Here is a 12,012-nt window from a genome sequence, read left to right on the forward strand (position 1 = left end):
ACTTCCTTCCTTATTAGCTTCTAGGTCTACTTCTAGATCTGTCTGAAATAAAAGCGTATTCATGTGAATGTGAGATAAACCTGTATGGATAAACACACAACCGATGTAGCTGTTTTGAAATCTTTTTAGGGGATGCATGAGGATTCTGAGAAGAAATCACCGAACATATTCATGCCACAGAATGCGGCGAGTATTTCTTGATGGATATTTATTGACCATTCTGGCCATTTCATGTAATCTCCAAGGTAAGTTTTGCCCAGCTTGTGCTATCCCACACTTTGGTGAGTGATGACCGCAGTACGTAATCTTTTTCTTCTTTCCTTTGTAGGTAATTTAGCTTTATGGCTCATTTATGGAAATGGTTTCAGGTTTTGACCTGGGTGAAGTCTTACTCTCCCTATCTGTGACAAAGAGAAATTACACAGAATCACAGAAAGAAATCACATTGAAAAGTTATAGCACAGCAGTGCAGTGTGTGTGTGTGTGCAAGACCATGTGTGACCATATGTTTTACGTCTCCCGATGTGTCTGTATGTCTATGTATGTATATGTGTTTGTGTCTGTGTGGGTGTGTGTAAACATAATCAAGGTGTCATTTTTTTTCGCTGCTTTTGTTATACAGCTCTGTGGAATCATGATATTACCACAGTTTACTGCTAATTTAACTCAAAATATTTCTCCTTTGATCTCTTTCAGTCTCAGTCAGTGAGTGTGTGACATCTGTGCAGTCAAAGCGCAGAGAGGTGTTTATGCCAGAAGGGAGCAGTGTCTCTTTGGTTTGCAAGATTCTGCACTGCGGGCAGGAAGGCTGGAGAGGAGCATGGCGTTTTACAGCAAAGGGGCATTCCACTTTGCTTATCCCATCGGCACGACACCACGTGTCCAATTACACAGAAAATGCCAACAGTATAAATCTGTTGGTCACCGTTCAAAGCCTTAACCAATCAGATTCTGGGGCTTACCAGTGCTATGTCAAATGGAAAAACAATTTAACCAGTGCAGGGCATGTAACATATGTCAATGTGACTACAGGTAGCTATTTCAATGTGACTACAGGTAGCTATAAATTCTGAAATACACTTTAGTATTTATGTCATCCTCATTCAGTGCTTACCTTGCTTTATCCCTTTCATTCTGTTCACTCTACTGACTTAAAGTAGGAATCTAAAATCTTTTAGCTAACTTAGAACTAATCTGAACATCAAGTGAACATAAAGGGATGACCATTAAAAATTTTTTAACTAACTAACTTACCTAACTAGAAGCTTGTTAACTTGACTGATGTCCTAATCCTGTTTGATAGTTGATCCTGAATCAGGGAGAAGGCTCTATCACCGGCTTCTGGTTTGTGGTGCGGCTGGCCTGTGTTTATTTCTGGTGCTGGGACTGACCTGCTGTACGTCCTCTAGTCAACGCTTGGCCCCTCCGGTCCCTCTGCGCCGCAGAGGTCCACGTAAGATCCCCCTTAGCTGCCATCAGCCTCTTGTTACCTCTCATAACAATCTCGCTGAGATGCTTCAAGCGTATGTTCCGCTTTTCTTTACTGCTTAACTTTTTACGTGTGTGTGTCTCTTACATGAATACAAGAAAATGTACACGTTGTCATTTATATTTATGGCATTTAGCTGAAGCTTGTATCCAAAACAACTTACAGTTATGCCTGGATACAACTTGAGCAATTGAGGGTTAAGGGTCTTGCTCAGGGACCCAACAATGGCAACTCAGCATTAGTGGGGCTTGAACTGGCAACCTTCTGATTACAAGACGAGTACCTTAACACTACTCCCATTAACATACCCGCTTTGCTGTGTATTTGCAGCCACTGCTCGAGTTAATCCAAAAGCAGGAGTAAGTACCTCAGCATTCTGTGATTAGTAATCTAATAATCACCCTCTTGGAGTCATTGTAATCAGTGTGTTTGCCTGGCGCGCGTCTGTGTGTGTGTGTGTGTGTGTGTGTGTGTGTGTGTGTGTGTGTGTGTGTTCTTGTACAGGTGGTGTATGCAACCATCGTTCTGGACAAGCCGAGGCACCACCGCGAAGCTCAGTCAAGGGAGGAGCCCATCCTCTACTCCACTGTGAACTTCTCCACCGCCTGAACAGACGGGTGTCTCACACATGCATCTGATGTTAATCTCTCTGGATTACACATCCCAGGATGCGAAAGATCTCCTGCCTGACATGTCTGTAGTCCATTTCAGCCCAAACCTGTGTGTTTTGTTAGTGCCTTTAATGAACTGTGCCATAAAGGTGAGAATTTCCACAATTTGTTCTTATAAGCTGAAAATGTTACAGTAACATGATAAATATGTACTTACAACAGAGGAATGGAAAGTAACTTCCATAATATGTATTATTTTATTAAATTATTCAACAATAAGACTTTCCAACCCCCTTCTCTGGGGTAAAGAATACAGGAAATGGCAGGGTTGTTGCAGGAAGAGGCACAGTGAACTATAACCTCTCCCTTAGCTATGTGAGTCTAGTACTACCTTCTGTATTCTCATAAACCCTTTCATGACATAGTTGGCATGGTACATATTCCTTCTTAAGAAACTGGGATATGCACCATTTTACTTTGTACATTTGTCATGTTACTTTGTAACTACGCTGTAGAAGTTTGCAACTTTGTAGCCATTTCTGTTGGAAAATCGATTCTAATTTGTAAATATTATTATATAGTTGAATATATGTATGATTCTTTGTGGATCCATTTGTACAAGGGACAGAATACAGTATCTGACACAAAATACAACATTTTATTTCATAATAAATTCTCCATGGCACATTACATAACCAAATATACATATACATGAATAGTCTCTTAAATTATCTGCAATTATTTAACTCTTTTACACTGCAATTTTACATGACATTGACACAAGGTTTAAAAGCAATAAATTATGTCAGTATAAATGACCTGCTGTTGATACACCAGCCCCTTTCACTATCAAACAAAGAAACAAACAAATATGTTCAGCTGTTCCACGCTCTCTCTGTTCACACAGGTGCTCTAAAATATCCCTTTGCAAACTACACAAAGCAAGCAAACATACTGAGACACACTGTTGCCTCAGTGTTAAGCTCAGGAGGCCTCAAACTGGCTACAAGCTCTCGCTACATGGAAAGCGTTTTGGCGCCTAGCAAAGACCTGCACAAGTGTAACGACTGCTTCAGAATTACTCAGTGACTTCTTCTTTAGGCAAGATTCTCCTTTACTTATGATATAAAGACAACCAATAGCCAAACATGGCTCTCTCATTCATATGTCACAATTTTGTTTTTACATATGAACAATGTACTGTGGGACTGAAAGTTTTTGGTTTATGTACAATTCAAGTCAGTGAAATGGAGAATGAACGGTGAAACTATGAATAAAAAGCAGTGTAGAGAGAATCCGCCTCACAGAAAAGTCGGGGTCTTCTGGTAGCTTATGCTCTATGAATTTCCAGAACACAAGTGTTCTTTATTTGAATACAACAATAAATCCAGCATTTATATTACATTTTCTCATTTGTCTCACCTCACAAGTCTGACTGATATTTGTCTTGCAAGGAAATTAAGGAAAACATAGGAATTGCTTCCAACTCTGTGTAAGACTGCTGGAAGATACAGGAGGGCTGTGTACCAAACTCTGGATGAACATATAGAGAAACAGCAAAACAGAGTAACAGAGACAGAAAAAGCACTGGATCAGAACTACTGTGTGTAATCTCCACCTCAGATACTTAAAGAACACATGCACCACTTCTACTGAAGTACCTTAGACTGTAATATTAGTCCTTGACTAATATTGTTGAGTTTAACAGGAAACAGAATTGCTTGCGCACTGTAAGTATAAAGTCACTAGATTACTAGGCAAGTTGGTGGAACAAGAAACTAGCACACTGAAAATGAAGCTTATACCAGGAAACAGCAGTCTTAACCCAGCCCTTTTCACTATGCCCTATGGCTTGAACAGAGTGAGCCATAACTCTCTTGAAAGGTTGAGCATCTTAGGACTCCCTCCTTATTTATACCAAATCATTGCAATGAATGCATGTAAAAGTATGAAACCCACAGAAATCACAAAGTACACCACAAATATATAGTGTTAGCATCAGTCTCGCACATCTGCATTCCAAACCATCTATGCACTTGTACTGAATTATCTGATGAACTGAAACTGGCTCTTTGTGAAATATTGAATCAAGTGTTCCAGGAAGCTGGCATATCTATAAGCTACCTGTTTGATGAGAAGCAGCATTAGAGTGGACATGGCTTTGTAGACATCGTAGAGAGAAGCTTTCGCACATTTGTACAGCACATGTAAAAACAACACCTCTCCTCTGAGACTCTGGCTTTGGCATCCATGTGTCACTCGCTCCTTTTTCTGTCTCTGTGTGTGCGTGTGTGTGTGTGTGTGTGTGTGTGTGTGTGTGTGTGTGTGTGTGTGTGTGTCTGTCTGTCTGTCTGTGTGTGTGTGTGTGTGTGTGTGTGTGCACGCGCGCACGCATGCGCAAGTTCAGGTTGCAGCACAAAAGGGTGTGTGAGCAGTGATGAAGGTGGTCGCGTTGCTTACAGCAGATGGTTCCTTTCTTCTTTAAAAATCATCAAAAGTCTCTTGGCGCCAATTAAGCCCCACTGCCTAGAGAGGGAAGGCAGATCTGGAGTAAGTTACTGCCATATTCTTTTTATTCAAAAAGATAATAAGAAGAAGGAGAATAACAAACATGTATGTGGAGCTAGAGAGCTATATCTGACAATACCTGCTCTGCAACTGTGACTCCCAATTCTCTTAATGCCCCTGAAATGGAGAACAGAATAGAGATCAACCTACAGTTCCTGAGTCAAAGTTAACATATCATTTCCCATGAGGCACCACTGACCACTGTTTGCTGCTTACTGGTTACTCACTGTGGCTGAGTGGCTCAGCTTGTCAAAACGGAACTTCAGGTTTGACCTGGGTGAGGTTTTAATCTTCCCATCTGAGACAAAAATCACATAGAAAGGTTATTGCACAGTACAGTACAGCATAGTAGTGCAGTGTGCCTCAACGTGCTTGTGGGTGCGAGACCATGAGCACAGTTTTATATGTCTGACCATGTGTCTGTGTGTACATGTATATGCGTGTGTGTGTCTCTTAACTTGTATTACCAGTAGGACTGCGGCACATAATGAGTGGGGTTCCAGAGTTCTGGCTCTCTACGCTGAGGGAGGGGCCGAACCCAGCAGACGAAGCCAAACTTGGGCGACTGCTCTGAGGGAACACAACATGTACCAATACCCTGTCACTACCATTCTTCTATCTTCCTGTCACTTGACTACACTATCTTTAAGTCTAACTGGTCCAGCTTGCAAATTCAGAGGACCCAATTTGTCCGGCCACACTTGCTGGACCGATGTCAACCACACGTGCTGCCAGAATGACCCCCACTATCCTTCTCACTATTGTAACAGTAGCTGTACTTTCCTGTGCTGTAACTGTAACTGCACTGTACTATTTTGTAGACTGCTGTGCTATGATGTTTTGGTAACTGTGCCATGCTGTAATGCTGCTGCACTAAAACAGGTTTCACAGTTTCACAATTCTGCATTGCAGAATCTCTGCAGTAATCATCAACTAAAGCTATGCTATGCTACTTTGTGTTTTTGCTGTTATTTGCTGTCTACAGCTATACTGTTTATTAATTTTGCTGTGTTTTGTAAGTGTAACAGTGGCATGCTGAAACAATGCTGTAACCGTACTGTGCTGTAACAATGCTGTAACCGTGTTGAGCTGTAACAGTGCTGTAACAGTGCTGTAACAATGCTGTAACAAGCTGTTATGTAACAGTGTTGTAACTGTGCTGTAACAATGCTGTAACAGTGCTGTTATGTAACAGTGCTGTAACCATGCTGTGCTGTAATAGTGCTGTAACACTGCTATAAATTACCATGCTATAACAGTGATGTAACCATGCTGTGCTGTAACATTGCTGTAACCATGCCATTCTGTAACTGTGTTGTAATCATGCTGTTCTGTAATACTGCTGTAAAAGTTCCGTACAGTAACAGTGCTGTAACTGTGCAGTGCTATAACAATGCTATAACAGTGTGTTCTGTAACAGTGCCGTAACCATGCTGTGTTGTAACACTGCTGTTGTAACATTGTTGTACTGTAATAGTTATTTAACAGTGATGTGTTGTAACACTGCTATAGCTGTGCAATAACAGAGATGTAACTGTGCTGTGAGGTAATGGGACTATAACAATACTGTGCTATAACATTGCTGTGCTGTATCACAGCAGCAGTGCTGTGGTGTATCAGTACTGTAACATGCCTGTGATGTAACTGATCTTTAAGAGTGTTATTGTGTAACATTACTGTAACAGTGCTGTGCTGTAACAGTGCTGCCACTGTGCTGAGCTGTAACTGTGCTCTCTGACCGTGTCCAGCTCGTCCAGGCCCTCTCCCTCTCCGGCCGTGCTGCCAAAGCTGCTAGTGCTGGAGGATGAGCGGGACATGTTGGCCCTTCCACTGCACTCTTTCAGCTTCACAAATGGCCTGTGCAGCACAGAGAGATTCAGCCCCCATCCAGAGGAGCAACAGGCACTCAGTAGCAAATGTAACAACAACATAAAAGGTCTTTTAGTGGTACTGAGACTGTAACATCCTGTTCACCTCTCCTTGTGTGGGCAGATCTCTGGTGAACTTGGATTAGACGAAGTCTCCGACCTCACTTCCTGTGATTGTGGCAATGCGTCTACTGTTTTCTGATCACTGTGAAACCATAACAGGTCATTTGCATAGTCTAGTAAATACATAACATATGCAAGCATAGTGACTTGTATGTGTGCATGTGTATGAGTCTTTGTGTGAGACCTGCGAGGCGTATGTTTCTCAGTGGGACTCTCTGTGCTGGAGTGTAATCTTGGAAACAGCCCAGAACGCCGTTTCACAGGACTCTTCAGGGGTGACTTGGCTGACAGTACTGGAGGCTACACACACAGAGAGACACACATGCAGGAATACCGTATCCCTAGGTGAAGAACTGAATAAAGGCTGCGGAGGCGCAAAGTCTAAAACATCCTCAGAAAACATCATCATCATCCAGTAAAGTGTTCAGTAAAGTTTCGCTCATTCTCTCTCCAGCTTTTTTGTCTCTCTTTCCCGCTCTCTCCTTCTCGCTATCCATTTCTGTTTCTTTCTTTCTCTCTCGTTGTTCCTTAACATTTCCCTCCTTTCTCTCTCTCTCTCTCTCGCTCGCTCGCTCGCTCTCCCTCTCTCACCGTGAAGGTGCTCTTGGTGCACTCCGTGCTGCTCTGGGGGAGCACACCCCCGCTCACGCTGGAAGGAACACCTCCCCCTGCTGCTGCTTTGTGCTTGTGAGAGCCCACCATCATCTCCATGGAGTGACTCCTTACCCTCATGGCCCTCTGAGAGAGAGAGAGAGAGAGAGAGAGAGAGAGAGAGAGAGAGAGAGAGAGAGAGAGAGAGAGAGATTGAGATTTATATAGTCATTTTGTTGAAATGCAGTTGAAATGAATTGTTTCTCAGTATAAATAAGTCATTGTGGAAGCGTTATTTACACATTGTATGCCAGTGACCGGTTTTAACTAAACAAACTTTCAAAAGTCATCAAATATTCACATAGCACACATAGCACCATTAACAAAGTTGCACTACCAAGAACAGTCATTAGATGGAGCCATACACCATGAATAAATACACTATATACATAATCAGGAAGCAATGTGGAACGCAAATGACCAACACAGTCTGCTCTCATTATCAAATATCTTTATTTACATGGAGCTACCCAGTATAATTAGTTTCAGTGATCACCTTTATGTTCACGTGTGTGTGTTGCTTCTGTGATCTTCTATGGTATGATCACAAACAACAATGCAAAACAAAAGTAACTTAAAAAACACAAAGCCAGTAAAATAAGCCAGTTAAGTGCTTTTTCATGCGCTCTGATGTAGAGTCAGGGCGTTTGAATCATCTGGATATGGTAGAAGATAGCGACCGCTGCCACGCAAATCAGCAGGACATGAGAAGTGTGTGTCTGCACAATACCCCCCACACACCTCCACACTGCCTGCAAACAGTCACATACACACACATACACACTCCGTCACACCGCGGCACTTTACAATGACTGCGTTGCCTTATGAGAAGTGTTCTTAAACTAGTTTTGATTCGGGAACAATTTCAATTTTTTACTACACCCTTGATGACTTGTGCTAAAATACACATACATTAAGCTTTGTTGTCCTAGCCAATTTATTACTACAGAATACACCTACACCTAAAATAAAACATGCTATAAGACAAGGATACATGTGATGGATAAAAATGACTATATTGTTTGCTAATATAAATTTCGTGACTCATTAGAAGACATACACTGTCTGGAAGATCTGTGTTTGGTTAGGAAAAGCTAACAATAAAGAACACAAATTCTAATTAGTTAGGGCTCATCTGCATATTACATCTGTCGGTGATATCGATTATGCACAAGTCAGTATTATGGTAACGATTATTAAAACAATATATTGTGCAATCTTGAATTAAATGAAATGGCTTATTTTCTAATTGACCCAAATAAAATGTTCTTATCTATTGATAAGTGGAAATGAGGTCAAGATGAGGTCTGGGTCTCCACTGGTCTCAGAAGGTGACTTCAGGCTTAAGCATGGAATAAAATATGACCCTTGTAACGGGAGATAATAAGGGTAAAGGTGGTATTGTGGTACTGACAGTGCCTGACAGTGCTGAGTGTGGCAGACCCACCTTAAAAGACTCCAGCAGGCCTCCATGTCCTCCGTTCTCCAGCTTGTCCTCGTCTGTAACTACACCCTGTCCTAGCGTGGCTTGAGTCTGCCTGTGCAGCTCGTCATGCAGGTTATCCAGCAGCGCCGCCCGCGTCCTCCCCTGGATCACACACACACGCACACACACACGCACACACACACACACAGAGAGAAACAGACACATGCACACATATACTCAAACACACACACACACACACACACACACACACACACACACACACACACACACACAGGCATACACAAAGTATCAGCTTTGTATTTTGTTCAATGCAATCCAACCCTTTACTTGTGCAGATAACAGTTTGCAGCAAGGTCTTTCCAAATGAATCAAAACCGCTAAGTGCACAAGGATTCCACATAGCACATGAGCCAGATCAAAATTCCCTCTGTGGGCTCAAAGACAGTAAAAGCACATTTCATACTGCTAATGTGCTCAAAGCATCTATGTGTTCTATCCTGTTGTTGCCCAAGTACTAAATAAAGCTGAACATGCACACACACACACACACACACACACACACACACACACACACACACACACACACACACACAATTTCATTCACCTCCAGCTTGGCAAACTTGTCCGACTTATAGCAAGCATTCTCCGCATTGATGAGTTTCGTCAGCAGAAACTCCCGAAACTTTGGGCCCTGGGAGGAGAGAAATCAACCATTCTGTTCCCTCCCAAATGCATACCAATCATACACACATGTGCAGCACAAAGCGAAAGCCTTCATCTCTTTCTCTCACCTTCTTAAACATGGCTGGGTTTGGCAAAGGCGGGCCAAACATGGGCACGTCCTCTCGTGCTGTGACGGATACCTGCAACACCAATGAGAGACAAGGGTCAGCTTATTCGCTTGTTGACTGATATGCAGCATAGCCAGTGGCAGCAGCCTAAACACTACCTTGTAGGTGGTGTGCTCAGTGCATGGGTTTTCCACCTGCACCAGCACATAGGCATGGAGGAAGTTGGAAGCGATCATGTCTGGCACGAACGGCGTGGGTTCGTCCTGGAAGACCACAGCCACGATGTCATTCCCGATGTGCCTCTTTCTCTGCAGCTGAAAGGAACAGCAGCACTAGCTTCTTACCTGCTCGATAAAAAGTGTCTACGAAATTATGCCTCTGCTTCCCGATGCAGTCACAGTGCAAAGAAAGATTATGATTTAACACCCTGCCACACGATGCCCTTGCTCAAGCAACAAGGCATTTAAAGGTTTTGTAAAGTCCCAAGCAATAGTGGAATTTTACCATAAATCATTCCAATTGACACATGAAAGAGAAACATAAAGTCATATGAAGAGGCAGGAACTGGGTCATGCAAATCATTGAATGTGTACTCATGAGGTCACTTTACAAGCACTGCAAGGTGTTGCGGCACATGTAAACGAATCTGGAGAGTTGAGCACAGTGAGCAGATGAGCATGCAAGCAGACAGGGACGCCTACCTGTTGGACGTCTCCCTCTGTGAAGGGGAGCTTCGTGGAGACGTGGAACATGATCTCACGGTGGCAGAACACAGTGTAGACAGACTGCGAGCCAGTCTGTCCATGAGACACGTCCAGACCCCCCCGGAACCTGAGAAGCAGAGAAGTACACAGAAGCATTTGCACCGGGAGATACACAGGGAGATACACAGGGAGATACACAGGGAGATCCCATATGGCCTGCACTGGCACTGTAATATTTGGGTATAACAGGCTTAACCTCCCGGGACTTGGAATGTAATTATGCACATTTTTAATTTCCCAGTTCTCTTTGCATCAAGATGTTTGTAATTATTCTCACCTGTTTACTAACAGTCTTCTAACAGGACATTGTTAGTGAAAGAAAACAGTATTTTCCTATGTTTAATTTTCATGTAACATTTTTAAATTCCATATTCCTGGATTGTTGGAGGTTAACAGAATCCTCATTAACAGTTAGTTTTAGGATTAGGATTAGGGTTAGGATTAGGGTTAGGATTAGGGTTAGGGATAGGGATAGGGGTACGAGTACATTGGATCTGTAGTGAGAATCACCCCTTAAAGTCTTGCAGGTCTATGCTTTCTCCCAGAACACAGAGGAACTCTGCAAAAGCTGGCGTTTCTTCATTATTCCCGAACAGCTCTTCCTCTGACGTCTGAGACAGAGGAACAGAGACAAGACATGGAGATGGAGGAAAACCTCCAGTGCTCAGGCATATTCCACCTCAGTGAATGCTTTCAAATGACATTTGGCTTCCCTTCAATGCTGTCATTTCTCACATGCAAACTAACCAGGTGAACAGCCAGTGCCAAGCTGTTGCCACCCATGACACTCACCTGCCCAAACTTCTGATATATGACCCCAAATTTGAACGTGTTGTTGACTTCATGTTCATCAAAGCTGACTATTAGTTGAGAGGCCTTAGGAGGGAGAGAGAGAGAGAGAGAGAGAGAGAGAGAGAGAGAGAGAGAGAAACAAGTGGGAAAGACAACCAGCAGGAGAAACATATGTGTGTCAGGACCCCTTCATAATTCAGGAAGGGCTTAGTGCCTGCTATGGCTGAGAGCCTAAATGGGTCCTAGGATGATCCAAGCGAAGCTGAAACGTTCGTGCTGAAGGAGCCTGTTGGCAGTAGCCAAACAGATGGACTTCCCAGCATCCCAGGGTGCACAGACATTAGCTCCGATGACCCGAGCAAATAGAGCATTCCGATCAGCTATTATGGTGAAGAGACTGCAGGTAGTGCAGTTTCAGCAGTGTCAGAGGGCTTGTGGGCGCGTGTGTGTGTGTGTGTGTGTGTGTGTGCGTGTTTGTGTGCGTGTGGGTGTGCGTGTGCGCGTGCGTGGGCGTGCGTGTGCGTGTGGGTGTGGGTGTGCGTGTGCGTGCACGTGCGCGTGCGCGTGCGGGTGTGCGTGTGCGTGCGTGTGGGTGTGCGTGTGCGTGCGCGTGCGTGTGCGGGTGTGCGTGTGGTTGTGCGTGTGCGTGCGCGTGCGTGTGCGTGGGTGTGCGCGTGTGTGTGTGTGTGTGTGTGTGCGTGTGGGTGTGCGTGTGCGTGTGTGTGTGCGTGTGGGTGTGCGTGTGCGTGTGTGTGTGCGTGTGGGTGTGCGTGTGCGTGTGTGTGTGTGTGTGTGCGTGTGGGTGTGCGTGTGTGTGTGTGTGTGTGCGTGTATTACATTAAAGTCTGGGGCTGGGACCACGTGTGAGAGTGTGTGAGAGCGACAGACTCACTCTAGGGTAGAGGACT

General features: G+C 43.8%; 2 protein-coding genes across 11 annotated transcripts in view; one reads left to right on the forward strand and one right to left on the reverse strand.

The window, feature by feature from the left end:
- si:dkey-52l18.4 lies at nt 1–3,502 on the forward strand. Of its 4 annotated transcripts, XR_003411610.2 has the most exons (6): nt 1–245; nt 697–1,056; nt 1,304–1,453; nt 1,820–1,848; nt 1,994–2,249; nt 3,008–3,502. XR_003411610.2 is itself a non-coding variant. In XM_027024476.2 (5 exons), exons 1-5 carry the CDS (start codon nt 137–139, stop codon nt 2,096–2,098), a joined length of 753 nt encoding a protein of 250 aa, XP_026880277.2. In that variant the 5' UTR covers nt 1–136; the 3' UTR covers nt 2,099–3,502. The 4 variants fall into 4 exon arrangements, 3 of the variants coding, with proteins under 3 accessions (XP_026880277.2, XP_026880278.2, XP_026880280.2); XM_027024476.2 differs by having other exon boundaries at nt 1,994–3,502; XM_027024477.2 differs by having other exon boundaries at nt 697–1,032; nt 1,994–3,502.
- The window catches only part of rap1gap2a (RAP1 GTPase activating protein 2a), a 30,691-nt gene continuing 21,418 nt past the window's right edge, over nt 2,740–12,012 (reverse strand). For 5 of the 7 annotated variants that reach the window (XM_035534174.1, XM_035534173.1, XM_035534172.1 and 2 more), the window contains 14 exons: nt 11,997–12,012; nt 11,105–11,188; nt 10,823–10,923; nt 10,250–10,379; nt 9,707–9,862; nt 9,549–9,620; nt 9,362–9,448; nt 8,758–8,898; nt 7,251–7,397; nt 6,844–6,959; nt 6,643–6,741; nt 6,408–6,525; nt 5,136–5,238; nt 4,881–4,966 (listed from right to left, as the gene is read on the reverse strand). The exon at nt 11,997–12,012 is cut by the window's right edge and continues 38 nt beyond it. In XM_035534174.1, the coding sequence (XP_035390067.1) occupies nt 4,881–4,966; nt 5,136–5,238; nt 6,408–6,525; nt 6,643–6,741; nt 6,844–6,959; nt 7,251–7,397; nt 8,758–8,898; nt 9,362–9,448; nt 9,549–9,620; nt 9,707–9,862; nt 10,250–10,379; nt 10,823–10,923; nt 11,105–11,188; nt 11,997–12,012 (1,456 nt within the window). Of the gene's footprint in view, nt 4,627–4,747; nt 4,786–4,880; nt 4,967–5,135; nt 5,239–6,407; nt 6,526–6,642; nt 6,742–6,843; nt 6,960–7,250; nt 7,398–8,757; nt 8,899–9,361; nt 9,449–9,548; nt 9,621–9,706; nt 9,863–10,249; nt 10,380–10,822; nt 10,924–11,104; nt 11,189–11,996 lie in introns of those variants that run through there. The other 2 variants (XM_035534171.1, XR_004776897.1) reach the window with 2 other exon arrangements.

This window comes from Electrophorus electricus, chromosome 15, assembly GCF_013358815.1.
Source record: "Electrophorus electricus isolate fEleEle1 chromosome 15, fEleEle1.pri, whole genome shotgun sequence".
In the NCBI taxonomy this organism is placed as follows: domain Eukaryota; kingdom Metazoa; phylum Chordata; class Actinopteri; order Gymnotiformes; family Gymnotidae; genus Electrophorus; species Electrophorus electricus.

Coding starts and splice junctions, on each gene's coding strand:
- si:dkey-52l18.4 (XM_027024476.2), top strand. CDS start 137: ATGAGGATTCTGAGAAGAAATCACCGAACATATTCATGCCACAGAATG. Junction 246..696: donor CATTTCATGTAATCTCCAAG/GTAAGTTTTGCC, acceptor GATCTCTTTCAG/TCTCAGTCAGTGAGTGTGTG. Junction 1,057..1,303: donor CTATTTCAATGTGACTACAG/GTAGCTATAAAT, acceptor CCTGTTTGATAG/TTGATCCTGAATCAGGGAGA.